This window comes from Aedes albopictus, chromosome 1 (genome assembly GCF_035046485.1).
Source record: "Aedes albopictus strain Foshan chromosome 1, AalbF5, whole genome shotgun sequence".
Taxonomy (NCBI): Eukaryota; Metazoa; Arthropoda; class Insecta; order Diptera; family Culicidae; genus Aedes; species Aedes albopictus.
In genome coordinates this window covers 245,333,196-245,347,551 of record NC_085136.1, presented here as the reverse complement: position 1 = coordinate 245,347,551, position 14,356 = coordinate 245,333,196, and the positions used below count along the sequence as shown (strand labels likewise).

Below are 14,356 nucleotides of genomic sequence, written 5' to 3'. Positions count from 1 at the left end.
GTGCCTACTTTGGACTCCGCAGAACTCTACGATCGAATAAAGTTCGCCGTAACACGAAGTTAACCATCTACAAAACGTTGATTAGACCGGTCGTCCTCTATGGGCACGAAACATGGATCCTACGTGCAGAGGACCAACGCGCCCTTGGAGTTTTCGAACGGAAGGTGTTGCGTACCACCTACGGCGGAGTGCAGATGGAAGACGGGACTTGGAGAAGGCGAATGAACCACGAGCTGCATCAGCTGCTGGGAGAACCAACCATCGTCCATACCGCGAAAATCGGGAGGCTATGGTGGGCGGGTCACGTCATCAGGATGTCGGATAGCAACCCGACTAAAATGGTTCTCGAGAGTCTTCCGACCGGTACAAGAAGACGTGGAGCGCAGCGAGCTAGGTGGGTCGACCAAGTGGAGGACGATCTGCGGACCCTACGCAGAGTGCGGAACTGGAGGCAAACAGCCATGGACCGAGTGGAATGGAGGCGGCTACTATGTACAGCAGAGGCCACCCCGGCCTTAGCCTGACTGGTAAGTAAGTAAGTTCAATCGCACCAGTTCCGACTAGACTTGTTTACGTTCACGTCGTCGTCGTCGTCGCCACCGCCGCCGCCGCAGAGTTTTAGTAATTATCTTTCTCTTTACGAAATTCGACGTTGTCCGGTGGCTATCGGTTCCGAAAAGGATTTATCACACCAGGCGTGCATCGTTTGATACCAGAGCTGGTATGGTGCAGCTCTGCAAATCACCCGGCCGGAAGAGTACCGGATGAAGTGCCAAGGGAGACAAAACATCTCGTCGAAGAAAATGACCTGGCTGGAAAAAAATGCTCTTGCATGCAGATAGATGCTGGAACGGTATCACTCCGGATGGTTAGAAAAGGCATCCCCTCTGCCGAGAAATTGGTGCACATCCAGCGACAGATGGAGCATCAAAATTCTTCAAAGATCGGCATACATCGTACCGCGAGTGCTGGGCAAGAACCAGCTCAGGAGGAGAAGGTGAAACGGAAGTAGAATGCTTCTATTAGTGGGGGCCTGCTGGTGGATTTCGTCTCCTGCAAATACGACAAAAAGTAAGTACCTACATTAAATATTGCTGATGCGCAAGCCCAATAATGGCCAGGTGAAGACAAACTAAACGCAGCATCACATACCTATTTATATTTTGTCAATGAATCTGTAATGTAAGCAAGGTGATTGGAATCGATTGAGACATAATATGGTGTTAGAATTACCGATTTTGTTACAGAATCAGCGTTCTGTATAATAAGGATCACTTTTAACACCCAACATCCTTAACATGTTAATTTTCAGAGACAAGATTGATGGTTTGTACCTAGTAGTCGAGATTATGTTAACCAATCATCTGACATGATATATGATGTCAGGCAATACAACTTGAAGCGAGTTAAAATTGTGATATTTACAGCTGGTTTTGTATTTTGCTCAGATTGTTGTAAACGCATCGCAATGATGATCTTCATACAACTGGTTTTTGACAATACATCAGCAAGCTATAGCATCTTTTGGGATTCTGATTTTCGTTGAATAGATAAGCGATATCTGGCGCACATCCTTACACGATAAGTGGTTTACTGGGTACATTGATATTGATCTTGGAAAGAATGTTAGGTGCATCTATACTACCGACAAGCACTTTTTGTACAAATAATACACTCTCCAGCTGACGCCGCCTGGAAGTTGTGTCCATTCCATCTCTAAATTTCTTTGAGATCCTGAAGATTCCGATTCGCCTTTGCAATAATCATAAGTGCTCTCTAAAGATGAGTTTGGAGACCAAGTGAACTCCAAGGTCCTTTACCACCGAAATTCTTTCCAGCTGTTCACCACCAATGTTGTAACTCCAATTGATTGGATCTTTTTTGTGCGCGAAGAAGATTACCGAGCACTTACTCGTACTGATAGTCAATTCATTGATACCCTTATGTCCTCCAAGCTCTATGCTACTTTGAAGTGCACGAATTATTTCATTGATAAAAATTGATATAAACAAAACAAGAAAAAGCGTGTCAATTTTGTCGAGTTTCTAAGTCCAAATTTTAACAAGGAGGTAAGTTGTTGCCAGACAATTCCTTACCTTCTGACGGAATACTTTAAGCTTATTTAGGAATTCGAGATACACAGTGCCTCCTAGAAAATAATTTATGAATCAAGGACATTACCAGAGAGTCCTAAGTTTGCTGCACATCTTTGCTGAAGACTCAATTCTAGCTCATCAGGATTCTTAGATATAGGTGTTATGACATTGGGCGCTGGCGCCATCGTAAAAGTGTTTCGATAAATCTGGGCCTGTAGATCAACTTTGCTGAAAACGTAACATTTCTAGTTTATTAGAGCTTCGTGATATACATATGTATGAGGTTTTTTGACACTTAGCGTCATGTCATCTAGTGGATCAATCACGAACCAAGGAGTCAATTCTCAAGTATAGATGAAAGCTGCTTAGGTCACCGTTGCCAGATAGTTCTTAGATTGCAGAAACGTCACACTTCTCATGAGAGTTTTGAGATACACGTGCCTCAATTTTTTTTTCACTTGTCGTCATCTAGCGGATAAACTCCGAGCTAAAGACCCTATTGTCAGGTAGTTTCAAGCTTGAACAACTTTACCGAAGACTGTATCATTCTATCTCATCAAGATATAGGGGTTTGAATATGTTTAACACTGGCGTCGCCTAGCGGATCCAAGGTCGCCATTGTCAGATAGTTCTTAGCTGCTTAATGAATTTTCCCAGTAAACAATTCTTCTATTACATGGGGATCTTGAGTTATACGTCGTGCAAAATATGTGACCAATGTTGGTACTCCAAGACAATCTTGAATAACTCCGAAACCATGTAGACCACCAGGAGCCACACTAGTTTTGCCAAGCCAAAAAACCTCAAAAAAAATCTAAAAAAAAACCCAAAAAAGTCGCTAAAACTCGCTAAAGTTCTGTGGGTTTTACCGGTTTTTTTTTTGACTTTTTTGTTTTTTTTTTGGTTTTTTTCGGCTTGGCAAAACTAGTGTCGCTCCCCCCGTAGACCAAGTACCCATGTCCACAGAATCCTAAACTAGAAGAGTTTTTTTATAAGAACTTGTGAAATTTTCATCAAAATCCAATGAAAAATTAAAAAAAAAATACCGTCGATGGGGGTGACAATGGGTCTGGGGGGTGAGATTGGGTCAAAACGGAGAAACATAAAATTTGAAATAGCTCATCAACTATCGCTAATTTATATTGAAAACTTTATATTATTTCAAAGAGGAGATATGTTTACACGTCATGATGCAGAATAAGATGTTTAGCAATTATCGTTTTTTTGTTAAATTTGTGGCTAAACTTATATGATGAAACTACTAGTAAATCACTCTGAAAAAAATTCTCCTTCGTAATGTTTCACACAAGTACCCAACCATACATTTTCTTATAAGTGGTTAGCTGTAGGTATTACCTGGTTTATGCAACGAAAAAAGCGGGCTGTGAATGCACTTTTTATTTAAAAATTTAATATTTTCGACCATATGTCTTAATATTAAGAATGGGGGTGAGATTGGGTCAAGCAAGTTATCGAGTGCAGAAACCTTAACTAAAAATTTCACTTGTTATGCAGTCCCCATCTGACGTTAGAGTGGTGTCATGTTTACCGTATCTTCATAAAAGCACACTTTTTTCGAAAATATGTCGAAGAAGTGTCAAGCGAGTGTGTTCATACGTTAAGTGCCTAAAATTATTTATAACAATAAACCCATGCGTTTGGACAGCTTCTCTGATCATCAGCTGATCTTTAGTGTACTGCAATATCGTAAGCTCACAAAATAGACATGATAGCGTTTTTCTTTTTCACTCAATTTTAAATATTAAGGAAATATCGTGAAACTACCAGACGGTAGTGGCATCCAGGAAATATCGGGGCCGTAAAGCCGGCAACATGACAAAATTCCGGAAAACGAACGAACGTCGGAAAATATCATGTTTTTCTTTCAATAAATTTTTCAATGCGCCTTTCCCTTATTGTAATCCCCCATCCTCTCATGGATATTGAAACTTAAAATAAGGATGATTATGGTGGCTAAAAATGGCGATACAACATACAAACTTTATTTTATCAAATTTCAACCATTTTTTCGATTGTACATATTAGCCCTTTTAGGTGGATTAATCATTTTTTTTAAATTACTCAAGTTTTTATTCGTCATGGTTACATTGTATTTTAAGTAGGTTTACTAGATATGATCAATAAAATGAACTTGTATGCTTAGATAGGCGATTTCGAATACTTTGACCCATTCTCACCCCCTCTAAGGGGTGAGATTGGGTCAATTTTCAATCATTTGTAGTTTGGTAGACAATTCATATAATGTGATACTTTCTTGCTAAACTATTACTTCCATATAGAAGAGTATACATACAAAATAAAAAGTTATTCCGACTTCAACTGCATTTGTTATTTAACAAACAATTTGTGAGTATCCTTTTTTGACCCATTCTCACCCCCAACGACGGTATGATGATTTTGTTATTTTCCAAAGGTGATGAATGCATGTTGACTGGATGAAGGTGAATTTCTCTTTAGTTAAAACTGTTCCGAATGCGGAAGTCGAACGGTCGGCCTCAAAACATCATGTCTCCTATTAATGCGTGTCGTCTATAGCCTGGGAAGAAAATAAATCGTCGCGAAAAACACATTCGCCCTTTCACAGGCTTTATCTGGTTTATCTGGTTTATCTTATCCTTCCTTTCATCCAACTTCTTGCTTTGCAACGAATCCATTCAATGAAAAACAACAACCAGACTTCCGTTAGTAGTGGTACAACCCTTCCATGTAGTAAATCTGAGTAACTCAACACCAACACCAAAAAGCAACGGGGCACTCGCGCAGTACCAGATTGGAGAGCAACCCTCCTCATTGAGTGTCCTTTTCGCCCACAGCCCCCCCTACCCCCATAGCACACGAATAAGTAGCCAGCTCGTAGCTGTGTAAATATACGATTTCGATTGACTGGCTACATGCGGACGAATCAAAAATGAGCCGAGGATTTGCAGCCAGGTCTAGAACTCTAGAACCCGTGCTAGCTCTCGCAGTCGCGCGTGAATCTTCCATTCGAGTGCCCGACGCGAGCCCGAGCCGTTTCGTGCTGCTGCAGGACATACATACGGGGACAACCTGCCCCTGTCGACAGAACCTCAAGTGGATGTCCTTTTTCTTCCGCTCGCTAGAGGAAAAAAGCGCCATATTTGTGTCGTCCTCGTCCTTGCTGCTAGAGAGTTCCACAGAAGAAGCGCCAGTCGAGGCCGGGATTTCCAACGCAAACAGGATTATTCAACATCTCAGGAGTTTGGTGGTGTAGTGAAAATTGTAGCTGGAATGTTCCTGGTCACCTAGGGGGGACGGGGGAGACAAGGAAACGGAAGAATTTATTAGTCAGAGTGCCAAATTAGGATGAAGAGTGGTTTACAAGTGGTTCGAGCGATTGGGGTGATATTGGAAAAGTGAAATTCATGCTCAATCGATGCAAGGCAGTGTGATTAATCCTTTTAGTGAAAAAGGAAGCTATGCCCTTCAGTGAATTGTGAAATTGTGATAAAATCGATTGCATATCAAACGTAGTCACGCTTGGTGATTATCCTTTCACTCATCTTTCGTGGATATCCGGAGAAGTTCAGTGTCAATCACTCAAATCAATTGCTCAAATGATGTGTGACAGCGAAAATACAGGGTGCTTTTTTATCAGGAGTAGTAAGGTGAGCTTCCTTTTTTCTTCTCTAATTGCTTCTGTTCATGTGAAAACGAAGGAACTTTTTCCCAGCAGAAAATTTTCCTCACAGTTATTCTACCCATTCGCAGAAGAAAAATCATTAAAATGGTCCACCCTCGCGCCCACTCACACGTGCTTTGTTTCCGCTGGTTCTACCGCGCGCCGCCGTCGTGCTCCTCTCTCTCTGTGGTCTTCATTCCGGTTGGGGTTGTTCTCACCAGTAGTGGACGATTTCACAGTGCTTCATCGTGGTTGTTTTTAGTTCAGTATGAATCATTTTGCAAGTTTTGTTATTTTTTAGATTTAGCATTCTAAAAAATATGAAATACAGTGGAATCTCTTTTTATGCCATATATTTATGGCATTTATGCCATATATTTATGGTATTTATGCCATGTATTTATGGCATTTCTGCCATATATTTATGGTATTTATGCCATATATGCCATATATTCATGGCATAAAAAGAGAGAATTTTGTGCATAAATTGAGTGAGGGCTTTGCAGCGAATACCTAGTTCGCGAGAACAGGTATTGCTCCTGGGCATTTGAGATGGGGCCAAGGGGGTTTCCAGAAGGTTCCTAGAGAGTTCTAATAAGGAGGTTCTTAGGGGCATCAGGGGCGTTTCAGGGGGTTGTTTCAAAAAATTTCAGAAGCCTTTTGAGGGTGTCCCGACAGGATTCGTTGGCGTCTAAAAGGATTAGGGGAGTTTCAAAGACGTTTGATGGAATCCTAAGGGTGACTCAGAGGGAGGGGTCTCAGGAGCTTTTAAAGGGCATTACACCCCCTGAAACCCCTTTCCAGGGGCATTTCAAGATACTTCAGAGGGTTTCAAGGGATCCCAGATGCCTTTTAAGGGCGTTCAGTAGTATTTTAAAGGAATAACGAAGATTTCAGGGGCGTTTAATTAGTTTTACGGGGTTTTAAGTAGTTTTAAGGCGATACTGTATTGTGAGAGTTTCAGGGAATTTCAGGAGCTTTTTTATTGCGTTCAGTGGCATTTTAAAGCGATTACGAGGACTTCGAGGGTGTTTCAATAGTATTACAAGGGTTTCAAGAGGTTTTAAGGGCGATTAAAAGAGGTCTCATAAACCTTGTACATGGGTTTTAGGAGTGACGACATTTCAGTGGTGTTTAGGAGAATTTCAAGGGCCTCCGCCAATGACCTCCTCGAACGCCCCTGAGACTCCCTGAAGCCTTTAAATGCCCCTAAGATCCCCTAAAACTCCCCTGAGACCCCTAGAAGGGTTCTACCCCGTTAGGCCGAAAGGGTCGTTAGTCCAAAAGGGTAGTTAGGCCGAAAGGGTCGTTAGGCCGAATATGTCATTAGGCCGGATGGATCGGTTCGTTTGGCCGAACTGATCACTAGGCCAAATGGGGTGTAAGGTTAAACGGTTATTTTAGGCAACTGCATGATAAGAAACTGTTTAATGTTTGAGGGAAACGGTCTTCAAATTTTGGTTGGCTTGAATTAATCATTCAAGGTTGATTGAATAAACACACTAATAGTTTTTCGCGTTTTAGTCTAAATTATAGTTACACCGGGAACAAATTCAGAGTTCCAGTACGAACATAATTAACAAGATTAAGTGCAACTGAATCGAGTTCTCTAAAACTTAGAAAGAACTGCCTATGTTTAAAAGAAGAAAAAATCTCCGATGAAAAAGTTGTTAGTCGATATGCTTATAGTGAGTATAAAAGTAATATTACGAAAAAACACCTTATGTTCAGAAGAAGGAAAAATTCTGTTGAGGGCTGTAATCCTCATAATGAGTAAAACATTAAAACTAGAAAGAGTAGCAGTAGACTACCGCCTTGAAATAAAACAGTTAAACTAGAAAGAGTTTAGAAGAAGTAAAATTTTAGATGAAAACGATGATAGCTATAATACGTATATGAGTAAAACAGCCTATGTTCAGAAGAAGAAGGAACTCTGATGAAAAAGTTAATGAAAAAAGAACAGCCTAATTTAAAACGAAGGAAAAATCTGCGGTGAAAAATTTAATTTCTGTAATGCTCATAGTGAGTAGAACATTAATACTACAAAGAACAGCCTATGTTTAAAAGAAGGACAAATCCCTGATGATAAATTTAATGGCTGAAATGCTATATTTATTCTTAACCACTTATGCTTACAGCTTTTTTGTCCACTAGGGCACTACGTAAGCGATTTCAGTTGGCAGCTGAACTTACACTTTGTACAGCGCCTAAATGTATTCTATTTTACTATATTGAACTAGTTGCCTTTGTGCTGCTTCCTTTTTTGTATCCTGTTCATGATAGAATGATAAGCACGATGATGTTGATGCTTTTAGGTTAGGTATAATAGCCTTTTTTATTTGTATTACATTCATTTGCAAGTAGTATATTTATGTTGACAATGTTACTGTATAGAATATCTTTATCCCGTCGATAGCTTTGGTTGTGCCCGTTCATCATAACTCTTTTTTACGTCGCCTCCCAAATTGATTTCCCCCACAGTTCCTATATGACGTCGACTTTTCTCATGTTTATTTCGTTTTGTTTATATTGCACGATAAAATCAGTGACACATATAATGACAACCTATTCGGCCCAACGACTCTTTCGGCATAACGACCGTTTCGACCTAACGACTCTTTCGGCCTAACGGCATTCGGCCTAATGGCCTTCTGCCTAACGGCCTGCTCCCGTTGAGAAGAAATGAATCACATAGCTCGCTAAGCACTGGAGCTTACAACAATATGGTGAGAGTGTTAAAAGCGCTTCTTTTCAGCGAATGGTGCATTAGTTCCTCATTTTTTGGAATATGAATCTATTCATAAAGCACATTTAGTATTTAGAATAGTGAGGCATAAAAAAAATAGATCAGATTTATGAAAATTTACATGATCATTACGAAAATCATATTAGCCATATGAGCATATTATATTATATTTTCTCGCTGTTTCATAATGTTTAAGGTGAAACGGCCCAAGTAGCACCTGCAACTAAAATGGAAATGATCATCGTTGCAAACATGTTGCAACTGAGTTTTCATGAAACAAACAAAATTAAAACCTATTAAAATCCTGTTGTTAATGCCAAACTGAGGTGTAACAGTTTTATAACAACTAGCAAAATGAAAACAAACGTCATCATTAGTCGAAACTTGCGAAACCAATTTGTAACTGAAGTATAATCTGATTGTTTCAATGAATCTTAGTTACAACCGTTTACAAACCAAATCAACCAAAACATTGATTCTGATTGTTATAAACATGTTACACCTGGAACTTATTTAGAACACAACGAACAATTTTGACAGGAGAGATAGAAGTTCCAAAATGTGCGGCAAAAAGTTTTTGTGGTCACTAAAAATATAAAATGCACTATAAAAAACCAAAATGTTTCATAAATAACGAGATCATGTACAAATAAAATGTAACCTTTTCTTTATAAATTTATCGACATATTCCAAATTTTATAAAATTAGAGTGGTAAAATAGAAAAAAAAAGTCTGATTGGAAGTATAATGTTAACCCAATAAAAAAAAATCTGCCTCATTTTCGCAGTACTGAACGACAGGTACTTAGCCTCTGGAAAGATTTAAATATATGGGGTTTTGAGAAATCTAACGTAACGTACAAAAGTATTAGGAGTTTCCCACGAAAAAAAATACAATAGGTTCACATTTTTTACAGAAAACGTGAAATTTTCGGTACGTAATAAATGGACAGCCTCTTGTCGACGTAAATGGGAAGTACACGTCCAAGTGTCTGCTTTTTTGGTTATTTATGTCCTACACGGAAAATGCAAACTACCTTATTTTAGGTCGATTTTACCCTAAAATGAGTTTATCAAATTGATTAGTTACCCAAAATTAGGTTGTTTTTCCTCTCTTCTCCACAGATGTTGTCGTAATTAAACAGAGATGCGTCTATCCAACGGGGGTCCTTGAGGCCAATAAGCCAATTTTGGGTAAATGTAGATTTACCCAAATTTGGGTTGAATGAAGGGGGTCTTGGGTTGAGTTTACCTACTCTTGAGAATGTTTTTAGTTGGATGTAAAGGCAATTGGGTTGTTTAATGAATAAAATATTGCTATTTTCTATAGCCTAATCGAAAGAGCTCATTTTTCTGAGTATTGCGTGATTTTATTTGATTCCAATACCTTTGTTTTGATGGTCAAATCAACAAAACAGTTTTAATTTTCGTGGATAGAATGACAGTTCAATCGATAAAATGACAGTTCGACCCGAACAAAAAATTTTCCCCATACAAACTTTATATGCATTTTAAAAATAGTTCCCGGACTCCAAAAAATATAAAATTTTGGATTTAGACTAATTTGGGGGCGAAGAATCCAATTATGAAATAATCCTGATACCCCTAAAGAACCCAATTTACCTTGCGTCTAATCGATTCACTCAAATGTTGACTTATTGGGCCGAACTATAGGATTGCGTCAAAAGAATCCATTTTTTGGTAGTTTGGCGGTTCCACGCGCAGCATTGTAGTACTTTGTCAATACGGATTCCCATAGACATGACTCAGCAAATAGTATCTTTCTAAATCCTAAAATTAATTTTCAGCATTTTATGGGTGCATTAAATAAGCTGCTGAAATGCACTCTGCCGAAGCAATATGGCGAGTTAATTTTTACCACAAATGCCTAAATTTTCACTCGCAAAATGATAGGTAGACAGAGGCGCATTGAGAATACGGAGCTAAAATGCGTAACTTACCGATAAATCTGGAACGGCACACAAATTTACGTTCTCGGTCAGCCTTATATGCGGTTTATTTAAGCACATATTCACATGAACGATGAACAAAACTGTTGATGCATAATAACTGGCAGTGACGAATGTGGTGACTAGCTGACTAGTTGTCGAATCGGTCACCATTTTTTTAAGTCGACATTAAGTTGTATCTTGGTTATAATTCGATTGCGTATTAAAACCGTTTATATTACGAATGGATGTTTTATATTGGCTCCACCTCTTGCGCTTTTTTGGTTGCAATTTAGTCGTTAATAAGACGATTGGTTCAAATGGCATAACTTTCAATATAGTTGCATACAAATTACAGGAACTTATTAATGTCTAAGTGTGCTTGGGGGGACACCGTGTTATTTTTCCTATCTTGCCTCTCTTTCTTACAATTTGTCTTGCGATTTTGAAGATGGTAATCTCGAGTTCTATCGCACTGAAGATGCTGAAAACCAATCAGCATATGCACTGCAAGCGAGCATACACAATGATAGGTTTTTGTTGCAAAATATGAAGTAGAATCTGAGATTACCATCTTAGTAGCAAAAGAGCAATGGCGGATATTTCCTCGACCGTCCTGTTCGCCCTTAACTTTTGATACTCGTATGTTCAGTTGCCTGAGTGTAATTCACAAAACCTACAGAAAGAAATGCTGAAAACTACACAAGGCGTCTATATAAAAACGTTTAAATTTCCATTGAATTTTATTAGATTTTACATAAAATAATTTCTTGCACGCCAAGTTGTAAGCAAGTTCACACTGCAGACCACCTGTAATTGTACAATCCGATGGATAATTGTGTTGAACGCGACGAAGGTAATTCTGTTACAGCGAGCTCGATGTAACAGTTTTGAACTATCAAATTTGAAAACTTCTGCATTCATCTCATTCCGCAAATGGATAAATCACTTAGGTGTATTTTTGGGATGCTCCGCGTGTGTGAAGAATTATCCTAAGTTTAATTTCACGAACGAGAAGAAAAAAAATAGCTCCTTGTAGTGAAATAGATAAATAAAATTGATAATACCGTCGTTGGGGGTGAGAATGGTTCAAAAAAGGATACTCAAAGATTGTTTGTTAAATAACAAATGCAATTGAAGTCGGAATAACTTTTTATTTGGTATGTATACTCCTCTATGTGGTAATGATAGTTTAGCAAGAAAGTATCACGTTATAGGAATTGCTTACTAAACTACAAATGATTGAAAATTGACCCAATCTCACCCCTTAGAGGGGGTGAGAATGGGTCAAAGTATTCGAAGTCGCCTATCTAAGAATATAAGTTAATTTTATTGATCATATCTAGTAAACCTACTTAAAACATAATGTTTTTTTTTTTTTTATTCTTAATCACTTAACCTAATTTACAGCTCTATTGTCCACTGGGGCACTACGTGAGCAATTTCAATTGACAGCTGCACTTACATTTTGTACAGCGTCTAGATTCTATTCTACTTTATCGAACTGGTTGCCTTTCTGCTGCTTTCACTTTTCTACTTTATACCTGGTAGAATGATGAGCACAAGGATGCTGATGGCCGTTGTTCCTTTTCCAGTCCGATTGGGGGTCCATTATGAGTTGCAGTTCGCCGATGTCCAGGTATCCGGGTCCGTTTGAGCCATGGGGCTCAGAAGAGGGTCAGTGTCAGTTGCTCTCGTGGGAAAAGCAACTGACGAAAAATTGCAAGTGCCGGGGCTGGGAATCAAACCCATGACCATCCGCATATGAAGCGAACGTGTGACCAACTACGCCACGGGCCCCGGCTAAAACATAATGTTATCATGACGAATAAAAACTTAAGGTAATTTTTAAAGATGATTAATCCACCTAAAAGGGCTAATACAACCGAAAAAATGGTTGAAATTTGATAAAAACGTTTGTATACTGTATCACCATTTTTAGCCATCATAATCATCCTCATTAAGAGTTTCAACCTCCATGAGAGGAGGGGAGATTACAATGAGGGAGGGGCGCATTGAAAGATTGATTATAAATAAAATGATATTTTTAGTATACTGCATAAGAAATGTTTAACCAAACCCTCCGTTATAAACTCTTATGTACATGATCATTGGCCTCTATATTGCTAAAGCAAATCACTACATCTCAAGATAGAGGGTCGTTCTAATATTATGTTAAGTCTATTTTGTGAGCTTACGATATTACAGTACACTAAAGATTACACACCAAAAATCGTTTTAGAGTTTCAGCAAAATGGTTTGCTGGAAGGTAATCAGCAATGGACAGTATGCTGAAAAATTCAGTAGCTTGTATTTTTTTTACTGAAAATCAGCTAATCCGTCTGGTTTGCTGATTATTCAGCAAACTGATCCGCCGTCGTGTCGACTGTCAAAAAAAAACAAAATGAAAACAATAAGGTTGGTCAGACTCGGTCATTGCCTTGCTTTTCAGTGCCTTCAGTGCTTCATTTTTGTCGAATTATCTGGTGAAACTTTAAAGTGTGGAGTGTAAAGTGCACGGGACAATAATTATCATTGTTTCATTTGTTTATAATTCATATAATTGGTAACCTTTCCATAGTAAACAGTTTGTCATATGAACCGTTGTGAGACCAAATATTGAACATTTGTTTTCATCAGGTAATAGAACCAATAAATTCGCAGTGCATGAGAAAGCTTATTTGTTAATTCTGTTCTTTTCAGAAGAATGATTGGATGTCAGCGCGCCTTCCCCTCAGATCCGTTTCGCAGTTGTAGCACATCTACTCCGTGCAAAATTAGAATGTTTCCCAGTACAGAATGTTGCTGCATCGTACGCATCGTAACGTCCTTTTTTGTGCTAAAATTTCATCGTGTAAAGCTGCTTCATCATATTTGAAATTAATATAAGATTATATAAATAAAACAAATGGTTAAAACTCGATATTTGTGCTTGTTTTTTTTTTTTTAATATTGAATCAATTTACTGAAATCTATCAGCAAAGTGCAGCTGAATCCCACGCCGGTCGAAATCGCTGAATTTTCAGCAACCCTCAGAAAAATGCCGAAAATTTCAGCAAACACCTGTCATCAACGATGGCATTTCTGTTTGCTGAAATTTTTGGCAATTTTTTTTTGCTGAACGGATTGCTGAAGTTTCAGCTCGGCAGAATTCAGCAAAATTTTGCTGGATTTCAGCGAAAAAAATTTGGTGTGTAGCTGATGATTAGAGGAGATGTCGAAACGCATGGGTGTATTGTTATAAATGATTTTAGGCACTAAAACGTATTAACACACTCGTTTGACACTTCTCGACATATTTTTGAAAGAAAGCGTGCTTTTATGAAGATACGGTGAACATGGTACCACTCTAACGTCAAATGGGGACTAGATAACAAGTTGAAATTTTAGTTAAGGTTATGGGCTCTCGATAACTTGCTTGACCCAATCTCACCCCCATTCTTAATTCTTATTTAGACAGAGGGTCGAAAATATTGAGTTTTTAAATAAAAAGATCATTGACAGCCCGCTTTTTTCATTACATCAACCAGGTAATACCTACAGCTAACCACTTACACTCAAACCTCCATTTAGGTAGGATCCATTTAGGTAAAATCTATTTAGGTCCCTCCATTTAGGTAACGTTACCTAAATGGAATTTGATTGTGTTCAAATCAGTTGGAGTACTTAAGATTAGGTATAAGACTGGTTTATGGGAAAGAAGTAGTGAGTGGTGTTAGGGGGTGGGTATGGGGAGAGGGGGGTGAAATGTTGCCCGCTAAACACCCCCCCCCCCACCCAAACAGTGTTGAAAAGTGCCAGTATCCAGCGTCATTTCCAGCTGAAATTGAGATAATCAACCATCCTTCCATCATTCCATTGATATCAGCTCCAGCATTGATGACGTCAAACCCGACATCAACCTA

The 14,356-nt window shown here is 38.7% G+C and overlaps 1 protein-coding gene across 5 annotated transcripts in view; it reads left to right on the top strand.

Moving 5' to 3' along the window:
- Nucleotides 1–14,356, top strand: part of LOC109411862 (rho GTPase-activating protein 100F) — a 293,033-nt gene that overhangs the window by 134,620 nt on the left and 144,057 nt on the right. For 2 of the 5 annotated variants that reach the window (XM_062846538.1, XM_062846537.1), the window contains exon 1: nt 5,373–5,743. The exons of the other annotated variants lie outside the window; for them this stretch is intronic. In XM_062846538.1, the coding sequence (XP_062702522.1) occupies nt 5,693–5,743 (51 nt within the window). In that variant the 5' untranslated portion in view covers nt 5,373–5,692. Of the gene's footprint in view, nt 1–5,372; nt 5,744–14,356 lie in introns of those variants that run through there. 5 annotated transcript variants of the gene reach the window in all.